Below are 19,066 nucleotides of genomic sequence, written 5' to 3'. Positions count from 1 at the left end.
TGATTTTGAATTGAATGAACACTATAAAATTTAATATAATTTCCAAACATGAAAAGGAAAATATATATAGTACCGGTAGAAAGCATTCGTACATTTTCATTTTACTATTTTATCTTGCCTTATAGAGATTGATTTGAAACTGCAATAGGCAAAAAGGGAAAAAAAAAAGGTGGGAAAAAGGCAAAACTACGAGAAACAAACAAAAAAAAAAACAAAGAGGCCAGTTTGGGGACTTGATGAGGAAAAAAAATGTTTTAGAAGAACAAGGCTCGAGGGCGATCTGACCCAGTCGCAGAAGGGAAGCTAGAGAAGGAAACACCCATAACCGGGACAGCGAAGGTCGACTCCATAAACATTCTTTGCTGCAAAGCCTCTACACTTGCTCCCGCTTCAACGATATCCTTGATCAAATTCCTATAATATTTCCCAAGGTTCCTCAGCATGCACGTATATTGCAACTTCAGCCACCTAAGTCTCATCTTCTTCAGAATCCTCACTATGAAAAGCCCTCGCCGTGGTTTCTTCCCACCAAGTCGAACCGTCGGCATCTTATTGCGCCTGCGTAGGAAGATTCTCCGTCGTGCCTGGCATTGGAATGTGGTGGCTAAACTGGTACGGGTGGGAATTTTGTGGGTGGCTTGCTGGTCTACAGCCATCTTGGTGTGAGGAGGCTAGGGAGAGAGATGAGAGAAAATTGAGGGAAGTTTATTATATGAGACTTGAGAGAGAGAGTTTGACTATATGCACACAAAACCATCTTCGAGCACGGGCTCCCTTCAGCATTTTGAATAAAAAATTAAGTCTAGCATGAATTTTTTTTTTTTGCGTTACAGGTTAAAGAGCATGCATGATATATATAGTAAAATTATTGGTTTTGTTTAATTTTAATGGATTTTAACTTTTTTTACTGGTAGAGTTTAAGATTAAAGCTCAACAGATGGGAGAAACTGTTTTTTACCCTGCTTTTGTACTGCCATAAGAAATTCAACCTTAGATCCCATTTTTTCACTTTCAGTAAACATTGAGTGGACCTTTGTTAATTCCAAAAGTGTTGAAATATTGTGCATTTGCATCTCATTCTTTGTACTTTTCTGTTCTATATATTTCCCTTGAGATGCAAGCAAATGATCGATGTGATCCAACGCCAACAAATCCGAATAAGACAATTGCCTAGGAATATAGCAATAATATTTGTATGCAATTTTTCTAATCTTATATTACATCAGGCATTACGCAGACCAAAATAAAAAAACGTATTGTCGAATCACCGATGCTTATGGTTAATCTCTCTATATATAATAATTCCAAATTAATTCTAATATGGAATACTGAGTCTGACCGGCTTTGCTTGTCTTTTGTCTTGTAAATCGCACTGGCATTGACCACACACAGCCCATAACCTTCTTCCATTGCACGGTCCCTCTCTCTCATCGACTTCCACCTAATAACCGTGGAGATAATAAAAAATTTTAATGTTCATTCTGGTCGATAACGTCTGGTTGCTTGGTCCAGATTTTTACTAAACTTGGTGGAAATAATAGTTTTGTATTTTGGGAGCTTCGTGGGCTGGTGAGGTGACTCTCTAGTCTAGCTAGCTTAGGCTAGACTGACTGCTTCAGGTATCCCAGTTAATTATTCACACTGTAATCAATGTCTCTTTGATTTATCTTCTTCCAAGACATATGAATTTTACTCGAAACAAGCACCGAGGAGTGCAGAATTGATAATTAAACGGGCCAGCTAGGTGGACCAGGCCATCAAATAAGTTTGCTTGAAATTGCTCATTAAGATCAACGTTAATATTTATCAACAAGGAAAAAACCATTAGTACTACTAGTATTCATCCCCACAATTTTGTGTAATTAATTTTTTATTCCATGGTTTTCAATCACATATTTTAACTAAAGCAAGATTGAATCACGTATATTCCTTTTATTGAAAATATCAATGGTATAGGTTCTCATAAAAAAGGGAAATATTCTTCATATTTACAAAATTATTAAAAAAAAAAAGACTTACGCACCCAAAGAGTTGATTCAGTTATAAGTGTATTTATCTCTTATTTTTAAATCAAAATTTGAATATCTCTTCTCTCCAATCAAAAGATAAATAAAGAAGACATGAAATTACTTGTAAAAACAAACTATTTTGTATTTTCAGATAATGTGCGTCCTTCAGCAAGGTCCATTCAGCCTAAACTTTAGAGAATTGAGACTAGGTCTGCTCATGAACCTAACTTTTAATTACTATTAAAAAGTAATAAAATTAGTATTTTTAAAATAAAAAATAAGTTAAAAATGTATTATTTATTGGTCAAAATACCTCAACAATTCTTTGTATTCGTGTATTTTTTCAATTTAATATTTTACTCAAAATTACAATAATTTAATCCTTTCAATATTTTCCTTTCAAAATTATTCTTTATTGAATTGACATCAATATTAACACGACATCACTTGTTGACATGATATATGAAATGAGTTAAAAATATTGACATAATAATACCATATCACTTTGATGTGTTAATGTGACAGTGTCACATGATATCGATATGCTGATGTAGATATGGCATGTAATATATCAAGAAAGGCACTATGTGTTACACTTTCTTTCAACACCCACTCATGTCCTTTCTTTATTTTCTTTGAAAATATTATGTACTTGTTGAGGTTCTATTCCATCAACTTTAAATCATTTAATTTATTATATATTGCTTTTGTTTGTTTTTTTCTTTTCTTTTCTGCTTTTTCTTTTTTTTTCTTTCTCTCTCCTTTCACCTTCTCCTTTTTAAGTATCAATTGCCGGTCAGCGATTGTCACCACCGGCTACAAGTCATTGACCAAAATTCACCGATTACAGTCATTGGATGCAAGTTATCGATCACCAGTCCTTAAAGAAAAAGGTCCGAAGAGAGAGAAAAAAATGAAAAAAGAGGGAAAGAAAGAAAAAATAAGAAAGAATATGAGGAAAGAAAAGAAAATAAAAGATAAATAAAAGTAATATATAATTAAAAGTAAAAGTTTAAAATTAGTGATTTTGATGTCATGTTAATATTATATGAATATTGATGTTAATTTTGTAAAAAGTAATTTAAAAAGAAAAATATTAAAAAAATTAAATTAAAATAATTTTTAAAATTAAAAAATTTAATTGTTATAATTTTTTATAAAATAATTAAATTAAAAAATGGACAAATACAAAAACTGTTGAGGTATTTTGACCTTTATTTCTTTGAAAAAAAGTACATAACTTCATGCAAGCTTATAGAGCCGGACAAAAGCCCAATCCATGACAAGTCTGGACCGTCTGGTGAGACGTGGCCGAATCCTAGCTGGATAAGGACATTAATGATTTATGGAATACACAAATACAAGGCGTCTTATGTTTTTCTCCCACGCAAGTTTGTGGTTTCCGCAGCAGACGTATCTCGTCGCAAGTTTCTGGAATCAAAAACTCTCAGTTCACTGTCTACCGACGTGACTATAGCGCCAGCTGGTAATTGAAGGCTACAACGTGGCTTGACCACCCTCTTCATCTTCGGGTGCTGCTACCACCTAGAAACCCAAACGTTTCCAGATCAAGAAGTGGAGCGCCGTTGCTCTCTGGGCCTGGGGTCCGTAACATCTAAATTCCTGGATTCTGCTTTTCTTTAATGGGTTAAATTAGAGTGCCTTAATCTCAATTTTCTACTTTGGGAAACGGAAAAAGGCAACGACGCCTGAGAGATTCGAACTCTCGCGGGGGAACCCCATGTACTTAGCAGGCACACGCCTTAACCACTCGGCCAAAGCGTCGTTGTTGACGGGTATTCAACTACCCATTAAATAAAAAGAATTTTTCTTTAATTCTCTTCCACACACAATTCTGACGCGAAAAAGAACAAAGTTTTGGGTCATTGTGGTTGAGTCATGTCACGTCGTGCTCGTACCATCAAAAATGAGGCAAACCTTTCTGTCCACTTTCAATCGTGGACGAATAACAATGAGGCTTCTGGTTGCCCATCTAAAATGAAAAAACGAAAAGGATTTCAGAAAGGTGAAACCTTCCTTTTGCTCAATAATTCAACTGCCCATGCTATGCTCCCGATTTGTTCCATGGGAGTGCTTCCTTAGATTTCTAACACGTAACAAGGTTCAAACTCGTTTCATCAACATTCCTTCTCCCCATTTGGAGATTAGATTTAAAGTTCATATTGTTCTCTCACATACGTTGGGCAGAAAGATCCCAATGTCACCTAGCAAGCTAGAGAACAGGAGCAGCTTTCAGATAATGGTAATGGTACAATATGATTCCAGTGTTTTACCCCCTGAGCAAGGAGCATGTACTATGTAAACAGCATTTTCAAATGAGGCCTTTCACTTGTACATTTACAGTAAATAAGAGCAATGAAATTAGGGAAACAAGACAATTTTCCAGGTATAATTTACTTGATTCAGATTCACTGTTGTTAATGAAGTGTTCTAATACCTCAATAATTACTAAATAATTAAAGGAACACTCATCATTAACATTACCTTCCAGTAATTTCCTGGAATCCGCCATTGATCAACTCTAATCAATGGTGCAACAGGAAAATCAAGCAGAATGAAAAGTTATGCAAAGATGCTCTAATTTGTGTAGGCAGATGATAAAAGTACAGCCCCAACGTTTAGCTATGCTAGACGAGGGATGTCCCCAAATTATTTACAGCATCTCAATTCGCAAATCAAATGGAATCCTTGAGTCCCTGAAGCCACCTAACAGCAATTGGACTCCTCACAAGATGAACTCCATCACTCCACTCAATCGACCCAAATGCTTGTGAAGCAACAGCAGGCAAGGCCAAGCCATCACTTGCAAAGGTAATCTCGTAGCTTAGCGTATGGTTTTCTGCACTGAATTCAAGCTTACTTGGGGAAACACTGATTTCAACACCAGGCGGAGCATTCACTTTAGCTTCATAAACTGCATCAACTGAAGGCCCAACATTTTTCACTGTCCTCTTATATTCAACAGCATGATCATTAGAATCAAAAACAACAGAGAATGATGGATAATTAAGATTGCCTGGTGTAGCCAATTTCCCTTCACATACATCTGGACCAGTAGGCTCCCTGACAAAAACTGCAATTTGCTTTGAGTCATAGCCAATTGAGCAAAGGAATGCAACATAGTCACTATCATCAATATCATATACCAATCCAGGCATAAGAGCTATGTTGGGATCCACATGACCAGCACCATAAACAAATGGTGATGATTCTACACCAGTAGCAAGATCCTTAATGGTATTTCCCGAGTTATCTAAACTGTAAGCAGTTGTCATCAAGGCAGATTTTATGGCAGCAGGTGACCAATTGGGATATGCCTTTATGAGCAGAGCAGCCAATCCGCTAACATGAGGACACGACATTGAAGTACCTGAAATGATATTGAAATTAACTCTTCTAGTATCAATGTTCAACTGAGATGGACCAGTGAATCCAGTCCATCCAGCCAAGATATTAACACCAGGAGCAATGACATCGGGTTTGAGAATTTCCGGGGTCAAATGGTTTGGACCACGGCTTGAAAAAGCAGCAACCTTTGGAGCTGCTGGTGAAGGCCCGATCACTGTTCCACGGAACACAATTGTAGCCGTAGGAAACTGACTTCTTTTGATATATTGCCAGATCTCATTACCTGCTTTCTCACCCACCGTAGTAGCTGGTATAAGATGAGCATCAGCAATGAGTTCTTCACCACTCTCAGCAGTGTTTGCCAGTATCATTCCTAACCCACCAGCAAGCTTCACTGCACTTCCTTTTTCAACTCTAGCATTGCCTCCCCTATCACAAAGAACAATCTTGCCTTGAACCTTTGATGGACTTAGACTCCCCATAAAGCAATATCTGTTTCCAGAGTCACCAGCATAAACCAAAGGAAGCTTAATATCAACTAGAGGGTCACCAGAGTACAATGAAACACCACCGAAAATCCTGCCATCACCAAGAATCGCATCAGCTGGAAATTCCCTGTCTATGGTGGAAGCACCGACCGTTAAAATCCAAGGCGCAATGTTAACAGCAGTGTATGGACCAGGACCGGAATTCCCAGCAGAACATGACACAACAATACCATGTTGAGCAGCACCAAAAGCCCCAATTGCTATGGAATCATGATCATACTGAGGAGCATATCCTGTGGCTCCCACAGATAAAGATATCACATTAACACTTTCAGCAATTGCTTGGTCCATGGCTGCAAGTATATCAGAGTCGAAACAACCTAAACTCCAACAAATTTTGTATGCCGCAATCCGTGCTTTTGAAGCCATACCACGAGCCACCCCATATGCAAATTCGAAAAGGCTGGCATTAGAAACCACAGATCCAGCAGCAGTTGAAGCAGTATGCGTGCCATGACCTTCAGTATCTCGTGGAGACTTGGATTCTTTTGTTTCATCCATTGGTCCTTCAAGATAAGACTCATAGCCTTTGTAAAAGGCTCTTGCACCGATTATTTTTCGGTTGCAAGCGGAAGCAGGAAAGTCAGGTCCTGTCTCACAGATACCTTTCCAGCTATCCGGAATAGGGGACAGCCCCGAGTCTTGAAAACTCGGGCGTTCCGGCCATATTCCGGTATCCAGGACTCCGATTATAGCACCTTCGCCATAATAGGAGTTCTGCCAAAGACCTACACCATCCGAAAGGCCTAAGAACTGAGGTGTTCGAGTAGTGTGGATCTGACGAACCTGGTCAGGAATCACAGAAAGGATTCCAGGAAGTTCCCTGAGTTTCTCAGCCTGCGTAGCCGTGAGGCGAGCGGAGAAGCCATTGATGGCACGTTCGTAGGTGTAGAGGAGCTTGGTGGGGTGAGGGGAAGGAGGGAGAGAATGGATGATGGAGGAGTACCAGTGATGGTGAGAGGAGAAAAGGGATGGCTTGTGTGATTTGGACACGTGGATGATGAAGTTTTCTGGACGGTCTGATGAAGAGGAGGAGAAAGGGATGAAAAGGAGAGAGAAGAAAAAAAAGAAGGAAATAGCCATGTGGATTTCTCGCCGTTCTCTCTGTTCTTTTCCGGGGAAACTGGAGATATAAATTGTTTGAGCTACTTTGTTGGGTTGTTCTGTCTGAAAGTGTGGAGTATGTATAATGCTGCAAACAGCGTCCACGAGTATGGGCGCCCACGTCACCTAACCACAAATGTTGGTAATTATTGATCAGGATCAATTTTCGTTTCCCTGTTAATAATTTGATTTACACGCTGCACGAACCTGGGTAAATGTTACTTAAGGTTAATAAGCTTCGTTAATGGCTAAGATTAAATAGATGCTTTCTTGTAAGACTTGGATTCTTGGGACCAATGATAGTCTCCCATTTCTGATGGGTCCAAAGACATGAATAATGCCTTTAAATTAGCACAGGTCCAAAAGCCAATTTCTTTGGAATTTTTTTTTTTTAAAGATAGACTATAAATTTATGATGGATGAGCTAAGCTACTATTGGTTTTTGCTGAGAGAAGGAAGGTTCGGGGCTCAGTTGGTGATGTTACTATTGGTTTTTGCTGAGAGAAGGAAGGTTCGGGGCTCAGTTGGTGATGTTTGGGTGGGTCCAACTCATCACAACCCTAATTGATGATTTTTAATGGACAAGAGGACAAACAAACTTGCCAGATCTCTTGGACCATGGCAGCTTCACTACAAGCCAAGAACGAGAGCAAGTGACTGTAACAGAGAATGTTCAAATTTTCAGTCTAGAGTTTTGCATACAAAGCAAAGGCAGGGGATTACTTCTATTGAGACATTTTATTGAAAAATAATATATTTTATAAAATTTAAACATTTTACATTATTAAGGTACATAAAGGTATAAATGTTTTAAATAAGTAAATTTATTATGATCTTGTTACAAAGAAGGAAAAAAAATGAGTTCGTACGTACACATGATCGGGTTAAGTTTTGAGAAAATTCAAATTCTCTCTTTACGCGAGAGTATACACGTGAGCTAAATCCAAGTTAATTTTTGTACCTTAGCTTTAATTTTTTCTTCTAAGCTTTCTTAGCCTTTGATTGAATCAAACTTAGATTCTACTATGTTGACTGAGTTTTTCTTAATTTACTGCATGTCTATTTGACTGAGAATACATGCTAACCAGAGTTTTCTCAATCCCTTGATTCGTTGTAATGTTCACCTCATTCTCTTAATTTTATACAACGTTCATTTTATTTCCCATCTATAAATATAGCCTCCTTACCTTAGTCACAACACACACCAAGCCTCTCATCTCCTCCTTTCTGTTTTTTGCATATTTTCTCTGCTTTCTTTCCTTCCTCGTTAGGTTCTTCTTTTTCTTTAAAAAGTCTTTCTACTATCTTTGTTATCTGTTAATAGTTTATGCAAACTATAAGGAAGGGTTTGTTGAATATTAGAGGATAGCCGCTACAGTCTTTTTGTATCGAGTTTTGTACTCCGAAAAGGTAAAAATTATCCTTAAAGATAGTGATACCACTCCTCAGACTTCTTACTGCATTACTTGGTTTATTTTATTTTCATTTGTTTTGTAGTTTTTTTATAACAATCTTAAGGATAATGAATTCTCATGTTGATAATGCTGCTACCACTATTTCTACTGCTGCCTCTGTCCCTACTACCACCACCACTATTAATGGTTACACCATGGCTCCTACTCCGTTGACCATTCCTCTTATGCCTTCAATCTCATATGTTAAACCATTTTCAAATATTTTCAAAATTAAGGTTTTTGATGGCAAAAACTTCAAAAAATGGTAAGAAAAGACTTTTTTCAATCCTTAATATTTGTGGGGTGGTTTTTGCGCTAATTGATTCAAAGCCAAATAATGTCAAGATTTTGGAATCATGGATGCACGCAAGTAAGGTATGCAAACATACGATCATTAGCACACTTTCTAATGAGATGTTTGATGTATATAGTCCCTTCAAAAAAGCAAGCAAATATAGGAGTCAATGATTGCTAAATACACTACTGAAGATGTTGGGAAATAGAAGTTCATGATTGGCAATTCCTACCGCTGGAAGATGACAAATGACAAAGACATTAAGAGTTAAATCAATAAATACCACAAGTTAGTGGATGATTTGAAAGTTGAAAAAAGTAACTTGAAATAAGAGTTTGTTGTTGGGTTGCTAATTGAAAAGCTACCAGAATCCTAGAATGGCTACAAGCAACAACTGAAACATAAAGAAAAATAGTTATCACTTGCAGACTTGATTGTGCACATCATCATTGAAGACACAACTCGAAAGGAGATAAAGGTTTTCAAAGTTAAGAAAATTGTAACTAAAGCCAATCTGGTACAAGGTAGAACCTAACGTCAACAGAGGTACCCTCATAAACCTGATTATAAACCTAAAGCTCCTTATCCCATTTTTAAAAAGAAGGATAGTTGTTTTGTTTGTGGAAAGCCAGAGCATCATGCAGCACAATGTAGGAAGAAAGCAAAGAGAAATGGCAAACCTGGTAATCCAAGAGTCAACTTGGTCAAAGTAAATGAATTTGATGATGTAATTGTTGTGGTCATTTCGCAAGAAAGTATGATGGCTAGTGTGAAGGAATGGGCAGTAGACTCAGGTGCCACCGTGCATATTTGTACAAAAAAAATACCTTTACCTCCTATGCTCCAGTAGGAGAAAGATAAAAAATAATATACCTTAGTGATTCTTGAACTGCTCAAGTTCTTGGTAAAGGGAAAGTCCTTCTCAAGCTCACATCTAGCAAGACCCTAGCTTTGAATAATGTTCTTCATGTTCCCAATATGAGGCCAAACCATAATTTTTATGACTTTATTGGGCAGGGTTGGGGTGAAAGTGTCGTTCGAATCTGATAAGATCGTAATGATAAAAAATAATGTGTTTGTGGGTAAGGTTATTGCAATCAATGACTCTTTGTACTTGAAATTTTAATGAATGAAAATGCTAGTTTTTCCCCTTACTTGATTAACTTTATTGATATATGGCATGGTAGACTAGGATATGTTAGCATTCCCTATATTAAGAAAATACAATCATTAAGTTTAATTTCTATTATTAAAAATGGATGCTTTAATAAGTGTGAAATATAGACTGAAACGAAATCAACTAAAAAAACTTGTATTTCAGTAAATAAAAAATCTGAATTATTAAGTTTAATTCATATTGACTTAAGAAGTTTAAAATAAACTATGATTAGAGGCGGTAAGCAATACTATATTACATTTATTGATGATTATTCTAGATTTACTAAAATTTATTTATTTAGGCAAAACATTAAAAGAAATATTGAACTCTATAGTTGTTGGTTCTAATACGCATGAAAATTTATGGGATAAAGCTTTATTATCTGCATGTTATATTCAAAATAGAATTTCTTATAAGAAAATCGGTAGGACACCTTATGAATTATAGAAAGACTACTCTCTTAACTTAAAATATTTGAAAATGCGGACTTTAAGGAGAGAAAAATTGGCTTTAAGACATTTAATTACATGTTTATCGGTTATAGTGAACATAATGCTGCATATAGATTTCTTGAATTAAAAAGTAATGTTCTTGTATTAAAAAGTAATGTTCTTGATTATAATACAATTATTGAAATAAAAAATACTGAATTTTTTGGGCATATTTTTCCATTGAGAACTAATATAATTTCTTGTGCACTTTTTACTAAAAATGATGTCAAAGTACAAAATGATGATTAGAGATGGAGTAAAAGACCAAGGAAAAAAATTCTTTTGGTAATAATTTTTATACTTATTTTGTAGATAATGATCCTTTAACTTATGTTGATGCAATTTCTTCTAAAAAATGTCCATTTTCAAAAAAAGTCATACAAAATGAGATTGATTCGATTTTACAAAATCAAACTTGAAAATTAGTTGATTTACCACCGAGAGCCAAACCAATTGGTTGCCAATGGATTTTTAAATAGAAATTTAATCTTGCTGGTTCTATTGATAAATACAAAGTTAGATTAGTTGTAAAACGTTTTACTCAAAAATAAAATTTTGACTATTTTGATATTTTTGCTCCGGTAATAAAAATTTCATCTATTCGTGTTTTATTTACCTCAGCTTCAATTTACAAACTTGTTGTTCATCAAATGGATGTTAAAACCATTTTTTTTAGATGGTGATTTTGAAGAAGAAATTTATATGGCACAATCCAAGGGATTTATTTTTCTTAGACAAAAAAACAAAGTTTGTAAATTGACTAAATCTTTACATGGTTTGAAATAAGCACCAAAACAATGGAATGAGAAATTTGATCAAGTTCTTGTTAGTAATGGATTTTCTACTTTTGGAGTTGATAAATGTGTATACACAAAAATGGTTGATAGTGATGTGATTATTAGCTTATATCTTGATAATATACTTATTTTTGGTACATGCATTAATGCGGTCAATAAAACAAAATATTTCTTGGCTTCTAAATTTGATATAAAAGATTTGAAAAAAGCCAATGTTATTTTTGATATTAAAATCATAAGATGTGATAGTAGCTTAATGTTAACATAACAGCATTATATTAAAAGGTTACTTAAAGGTTTAGATATTTTGATGTCACACCTGTGAGGTTATGACAGTAATATCCAATTAAAAAAATATAAGTGATAGTATAGTTCAATATAAGTATGCACAGATTATTGGGAGTTTGATACATTTGATGAATTATTCTCAACTTGATATAGCTTATGCTATGTGTTGACTGAATAGATATACACAAAGTCCCAATCAAGATCATTAGACTGTCTTGAGTAGAATGATAAAATATTAGAAAGGTACCATAAACTATAGCATCTTATTCAATAGATTTCTTATTGTATTAGAAGAATACAATGATATTAACTAGATCTCATATTCAAATGAGATAAATTCTACTAATGGTTATGTATTCAACCTTGGTAGATGCGTTGTAACTTGAAAATCAGCCAAACAAATAATAATTACTAAATCTACAATGAAGTCTGAATTTGTAGCTTTAGAGTTGGCTGGCAATGAGGTTGATTGGTTGTGAAATCTCTTAGCAGATATTTCTTTTGGGATGAAGCCAACACCTTCTGTGTCTACGCATTGTGATTGTCAAGTGGCAATAGTGATTGCAAAAAATAAAACTTTCAATGGTAAAAATAGACACATTCGTTTGAGACATGATGTAGTAAAACAGCTACTTAGAGATGAAATTATATTCATTAATTATGTGAAGTCGGAGTTGAACTTGGCTTATCCTCTAAGTAAACCCCTGGGAAGAAAATTAATTAATGTTACATCGAGGGGAATAAGACGAAAACCAATGGAGGAAATCAATAAATAACGGTAACCCAACCTATATGATTGGAAATCCCATGAATTAGGTTTATATGAGTAATAAAAAGTTATTTATTAATAAATTGATACACTATTAAAAGTATTGTCCTTCTTATGGTATGTGAACAATGTAAAAATGTAATGCAAGAAAGGTTGAGTTAAGCTTTTAATGAATTTTATATCTCTTATAACTAGTGTATTAAACTGCAATATACACATGATAGAATCAACCTATACAAGTGTGGAGTGGGACCGCTTTTATGAGAATTGTGGCAAATTCTCTAGAGCACTTATGAATAATCAGGCATGTACATGCTTATTCTCGCAAATCGCGTTGAACAATAGAAATTGTGAGGGTATAATGTAATTGATGAAAATTATATTTCATTTAAAAATTTTTGGTTCATATAAGTTATAAACTTCACCAAAATTCTGTAGTTTATGTTTCATTCTCTCTATGGGTGGTTCATAACTTAAAAAAAACCAGTTACGATGCGTTACACTCAAATGAAATTTGACACAGCAAAACTTCTGATGAAACCTTACGAACTATGTGGAGGATTGTTGAAAATAGTATATTTCATAAAGTTCAAACATCCCACATTGCTAAAGTACATAAAGGTGTGAGTGCTTTAAATAAACAAACCCATTATGGGTTTGTTTCAAAAAAGGAAAAGAGAGTGGGCTTATACGCACACAAGATCGGGCTAGGCCTTGAAAAAATTTTGATTCCCCTTACGTGCGAGTATACACGTGGACTAGCCCTATGTGAACACATGATAACCAGGGTTTTCCTAGCCGCCTAATTTGGTGTAAAGTTCGCCTCATTCTCCTGATCGGGTGCAATGTTCACTTCATTCCCTTCACCTCATTCTCTTGATTGGGTGCAACACTCACTTCATTCCTTGCCTATAAATACTGTCTCCCTACCTCAGTCACAACACACACTAAGCCTCTTATCTCCTCCCTTCTTTTCTCTGTATTTTTTCCCTAGGTTTTTCCTAACCCCTTGATTTGGTGTAACTTTCAAATCATTTTTCTGATTTGGTGCAACGTCCATTTCATTCTTTGCCTATAAATACTGCCTCTCTACCTCAGTCACAACACACACTAAACCTCTTATCTCCTCCTACTTCAGTCACAACACACATTAAGCCTCTTATCTCCTTTTCTTTTTTCTCTATATTCTTTCCTTAGGTTTTTCCTAACCTCCTGATTTGGTGCAACGTTCACCATATTCTCCTAATTGGGTGCAACGTTCACTTCATTCTTTACCTATAAATATTGCCTCCCTACCTCAGTCACAATGCACACTAAGCCTCTTATCTCCTCTTCTCTATTTTCTACATATTTGCTTTGTATTCTTTCTTTCTCTGCTGGGTTCTTCTTTTTCTTTAAAAAAACTTTTTGCTGTTTTTGTTATCCCTTAGTAGCTTGTGCCAACTATAAAGAAAAGTTTGTTAAATTTTGAAGGATAATCACTACAGTTCTTTTTGCATCAAGTTTTGTATTCTAAAAGGGCAAAAATTATCCTTAAGGATAGTGATACCATTGATTGCATCAAACTCAAACTTTACCATGCTGACTAAATTTTTCTTGATTTGCTGCAACGTCTACCTAACTGAGTATACATGTAAACCTAGTTTTTCTCAACCCCATGATTTGGTGCAACGTCACCTCATTCTCCAAATTTGGTACAATGTTCACTTTATTCCTTACTTATAAATACAGTCTCCTTACCCCAGTCACAACACACACTAAGCCTCTTATCTTCTCCTCTTTATTTTTTGCATATGTTCTCTACTTTCTTTCCTTCCTCACTGGGTTCTTCTTTTTCTCTAAAAAATCTTTCTGTTGTTTTTGTTATCCTTTAATAATTTATACAAACTATAAGAAAGGGTTTATTGAATCTTGAAGGATAACCGCTATAGTCCTTTTGCACCTAGTTTGTATTATAAAGAGATAAAAATTATCCTTAAAACAATGATACCATTGATTGAATCAAACTCAAACTCTACCATGCTGACTGAGTTTATCTTAATTTGCTACAATGTTTACGTGACTGAATATACATGTTGACCAGGTTTTTCTCAAGCCCCTGATTTGGTGCAATGTTTAACTCATTCTCCTGATTTGGTGCAATGTTTACTTCATTTCTTGCCTATAAATACAGTCTCCCTACCTCATTCGTAACACACACTAAGCCTCTCATCTACTCTCTCTGTTTTCTGCATATTTTCTTTGTTTTCTTTCCTTCCCTGTTAGGTTCTTCTTTTTCTTTAAAAATGTTTTCTGTTATTCTTGTTATCCCTTAGTAGTTTATGCAAACTATGAAGAAGGGTTTGTTAAATTCTAAAAAATAACCGCTACAATCTTTTTACTTTGTAGCGAGTTTTGTACAATGATACCACGATTCAAATTTCTTACTGTATTACTTGCTTTATTTTATTTTTATTTGTTTTCAGGTTTTTTTCTAACAAATTCAACTAGCTTAGTAGCAGAAGCACCTTAAATTACTAATAAACAAGTTATAGTTTACGCCAAGCATTTTTCTCTTCCCAAAATGGTTGGTAAAGATCTAAAACAATGATCGAATAATGGTGGGAATTATTTTATTGTGGCTGCTCGCTCGAAACTCAAGAGCATACACTATCCTTCCAACTATCAAACACAGGCTGATATTTATTAATTTCTGACAGTGCAGTAGTTTATAAAGTATAAACTCAAAGAGATAAAAGCTAACGAGCCATATGCGTGCACGATGTACATTAGTTCATCACCATGCTTGCTTTATGCGGTTCTGCGGTTGGAAGCTTGATGCCGTTTCTGCCTTTGTAGGACCAATGCAACAGTTGCCACCATCGATACCTTTCGAAAGGACGACATTACACTGCCATGCCCATGCTGGTGATGAAATATGGGCTTCCATAAACCAAGTAGGAAGATAATTCAAAATTCAATCTTTTTCTGTTTTCATGAGCAGTGATCAATGCTCAGTGGGTCCAAAACTAATAAATTCATTTAAGAGAAGAGAGTAGATACTGAGCATTTTGGGCGTATAAACTTTTTGAAGGATGAATGACTTGTTGAACGACCATTTATCTGTGAGGTTTAGATCAGATTCAGATGTAACCAACGATTTTTGCTGTGGGATTCAATGGGATGCATTTCTCAGGGGTGTCGAAATCTTATCTTCCTTGGTTTCTTGTGAGACAGAATTTTAAAAAATAAATACAAAAGCTTATTAACCAACAAGACAAATTGCAGTCTCTTTGTCCATCAAGATTCAAAGCCAACTTAAAAAGGAGAAATAATGGATTCAAGACCAAGGCTGGTATGTCATGGGAGGTTTATGTCCCTCATCTTGCACCTCTACTTACCTTCATTCTATTATTGAAGACTGGATAATATTGTTTATCTACTAGTACTATCAATAGCCCATTTTCTCAGTCCCAAACCATGAAATTGCCGCCCTTGTTACGTTGCTTGTCATCTTTTGTACTTATATAACAAGGGAGAGAGAGATACATAAACTTTTGTTGATTACCTTTCTGTAGAATGCCTAAATGATCAAAATGCAGAATCAGAGAAAAGAGTAAAATTAATATTATCGGGTAACATGAATTCCTGCAAGCAAACCCCCTGCCAGAGCAGTTTCATTGCATGCACCTTTATAAAATGACCAAGATCAGACTTCAATTATTTATCAGACAGTATAATTAGGCCCATACCATTGCTAAATGTAATCAATACAAGTCCACTCCAATAGAGAGCTCAAAGTTGACCATTTTTCACCTATACCAATCCTTAATAAGTCAATGTAAGCTTGCATGAAGTTTATCAAGTTATCTAATGCTCCTGTGTCCCATTAAAAGACTAAAGGTCAAAACAAATCTGCAATTGAGAAGTAAACCACTAAATATAAACAAATAGGGTTAATCTTGTCTTTGTCAATGTATTTGATCAAAGTTTTATAAGAAAATTTCCTCATTAAACTTAGCTTGGATGGTGCTAACTGAACAGTAAATTATGATGAGATAACCAAAAGGTTGCAGTAAAAATAAAGATATGTGCTGATGGTTATTGACAACAAGAGCTATAACAGGCTTTTGTACAACCACAGCAAAAATTTACCATTTTAAATTTATGGAAAAATGGCCCATAACAGCAGCAAGCGCAAGCTGAGCATGAATGTCCCTCACATTTGTAACATTTCAGACAAGTAGTATTCTCCAAGCAGCTACACTGAAGGCTTTCAGACTTACATGACATACAGCAAGCGGAAAAGCTTGGCATCTTTAAGTGAAACGTGCAACTAAAACAGCAGCAGACAGAAGAGAAACTACAACTCCTTTCCCTGCTCAAGATTAGTACATATAACTTTAGATGGTTGCCCTGAACACTACAAGATAAGCATCCATTCAATGTCAATATGAGAAAGCCTTTGTATAATATATGTCAAGTGGAACTATAGCTCCAATCCAATCTTCAAATCACTTAAACCCAGTATATCAATATGACACTGAGAGTCCATTCATTTATTTATAGTACTCTTACATTAGTTCTCCATATCATAAACAATTTTATAGTGCACATCGTTTGAATTACTCTTTTTTTCTACCACGTACAGAAGCCAATGTTACCATAGTCAAAGTTAAACATAAAAGAGTACTTTATAGTCTAGAGTAGAAGTAAGAAAAGAGTACCACAAGTTCTTCCAGCAGTGATGGGCTTTGTGGATATTCTGAGTTCTGGTAAAGGAAAAGGATGATGCAGTTTTAGTCAGCATAAGTAGAGTTGAAGAAAAAGAACAAAAAAAGGAAAAAGAAATGAAGAGAGATTCAAGGCATGTACTTAGTTACTAAAGGATCATGTTTAGCCCCAACAAAGTCATCAACCCTGTCAATTGGTAGTTAGTTCACAGTCAAATGTGATCCTAAAACCGTAGAGTACATATGCATGCTTAAGAATGGACTGGAAAATTAAGCATACGGTATAATCTGATTAATTATATAGTAATATGTAAAGCAATAAGGAATTTGGACATACTCTTTGCAGTATCTAGAAGCAGGTTGAAGGCCTTCAACCGATTTTAATTCTTCCTGATTGCATGAAATTTCAAATAAGTAGGTAGTCATGTATTAATCTCTTTGTAAATAAATTTTCTTCTATTTTATAAAGGCATCCCACGGCAATCCTACTATCAAAAGAATAGCCTTCATAAATCTTTCATTGTCAGAAGACAAAGTCCTTAGAAAATATCATACTATGTCCAAACTTAGAAGTCATTAACACTGATAGGAGAGTTAAACAACCCTGTTTCTCTCTTCTATGCTTCAAAGAAAATGGAACAAGGAATATAACCCCCATTATATCCTACTACTATTAGCAACTTAAATTCTTTATGGAAGAAAATGGAAAGAGTTCCATTGGATGCTGTTTGAAATATGCAAAATACATGCCATCAATATCCATAACTCTCAATTTCTCTTGAAGCAATCTTATTGCAAATTTGTGTATATTTGCAAGAATGAACGAAACATATGGAACATTACAATCTAAATGGATAAATAAGATTTGGTCAATTTGTCTTTCACAGCAAGCCTTGCACAGCATGCAAATTGAGATATAAACTCGCACCAATTCTTGACACAAGTCCCGTCCAAGATATTTATATAAAGAAGGTGCTGATAGAGCTAAAACCAATTAAATCAAGACTAGCTACTTGTTTGAGCAGTGGACTCACTTGTTCTAAATCACTCACTGAACGTTCAATTCACCGGAAAAATTTTCTCAAGGGGCTATGAATTGATTTCCATTTTACTTAAGGAACTGCATGAGTATTTCCCCTTTTCTTTCTTTTAACTAATTATTTCTCTCTCTCTCTCTTAGTGCTCATACTTACTCCTCGGGATATAATGTTCATTCTTGAACCAGTATTTCCAGAATCATCCTAATCTTCATGCATGTTTAGAGCAGAACTAAGGAATTTACGAAAGCAGAAGTACACAGTGGAATTCCTTTCATTGCTTAAATAAAATTTAAGCCGTCAATCATCATTAAGTATTGTCATTGAATTTCGAAAATAGTATTAAAAAAAATCCACATTCTCAAATTAAGTAGACCCTTCTAATTTTTGACCAAAAACTCTTCAAATTAAGTAGTTGACCAACCAAATACTAGCAGTCAAAAGAGACAGAACAGGTTATACACTGAAATACAACTCCAATTCTTTTAAAAGCAACCGGAAGGAAAATCGAAGAAAATGAACGAACCTGAAGCAAACCAATCTCTCTCTCCAAAGCGTGAACCTTAAACATCTGTGTCCGCTTCCCATACAAATCCAGGATTCCTGGTGGAGACCTTGGGCTCACTGCTGTCGCTTCGGGTCTAGACTCACTCGAACCATCCATCAAGAAATCACCTGAAGTCACTCTTGCGAAGGAATGCGGTAGCAATGATAACGATAGTTTTCCTTCTGAACCATTGAAGAGAGTTTCTGCTTTATATAATTAACATTAACGTTGTTGGGTGCGCGAAAGTCTAAGTGGAAGTAACCATTCAAACAGAAGATAAAAGAGAAGAGTGTTTGTTTAGTGTATAAAAGTGGAGTAGTTGAGTTGAGCGCTGAGTTTGGAGTTTTGGAGTCAGAAATACTGAAACGTTGGCTTCTGGGGTTTGCTGAGATGCTGAAGAGAGTGCAGAGGACACGTGACCGTCTGTCACGTAGGATCGAGGAAAATGAATGGTGCTACTGTTACTACTACTCAGTTTTAGGTTTAT

General features: G+C 35.3%; 3 protein-coding genes and 1 non-coding gene across 4 annotated transcripts; all 4 read right to left on the bottom strand.

Moving 5' to 3' along the window:
• Positions 1–95: 95 nt before the first annotated feature.
• LOC110424727 (uncharacterized) lies at positions 96–813 on the bottom strand. The gene has a single exon (XM_021439382.1). It carries the CDS (start codon positions 654–656, stop codon positions 255–257), a length of 402 nt encoding a protein of 133 aa, XP_021295057.1. The 5' UTR covers positions 657–813; the 3' UTR covers positions 96–254.
• Positions 814–3,712: 2,899 nt separating this feature from the next.
• TRNAS-GCU (transfer RNA serine (anticodon GCU)) lies at positions 3,713–3,794 on the bottom strand. The gene has a single exon. It is a non-coding gene; the product is annotated as a tRNA-Ser (tRNA).
• A 692-nt stretch (positions 3,795–4,486) lies between these two features.
• On the bottom strand, positions 4,487–7,104 carry LOC110424264 (Subtilase family protein). Its single transcript, XM_021438809.2, has one exon. The coding sequence runs from the start codon at positions 7,007–7,009 to the stop codon at positions 4,706–4,708; it is 2,304 nt and encodes a 767-aa protein (XP_021294484.1). The 5' UTR covers positions 7,010–7,104; the 3' UTR covers positions 4,487–4,705.
• A 9,118-nt stretch (positions 7,105–16,222) lies between these two features.
• On the bottom strand, positions 16,223–19,007 carry AGG3 (guanine nucleotide-binding protein subunit gamma). The gene is made up of 5 exons (XM_021439206.2): positions 18,559–19,007; positions 17,333–17,385; positions 17,138–17,182; positions 16,990–17,034; positions 16,223–16,640 (listed from the first exon to the last, which is right to left on the bottom strand). Exons 1-5 carry the CDS (start codon positions 18,694–18,696, stop codon positions 16,364–16,366), a joined length of 558 nt encoding a protein of 185 aa, XP_021294881.1. The 5' UTR covers positions 18,697–19,007; the 3' UTR covers positions 16,223–16,363.
• Positions 19,008–19,066: the final 59 nt, after the last annotated feature.

Source organism: Theobroma umbraticum, unplaced genomic scaffold (assembly GCF_002168275.2).
Source record: "Theobroma umbraticum cultivar Fairchild unplaced genomic scaffold, ASM216827v3 scaffold_204.0, whole genome shotgun sequence".
Classification (NCBI taxonomy): Eukaryota; Viridiplantae; Streptophyta; class Magnoliopsida; order Malvales; family Malvaceae; genus Theobroma; species Theobroma umbraticum.
Note: the sequence above shows the minus strand (reverse complement) of the source record. Positions and strands in the feature narration are given on the sequence as shown.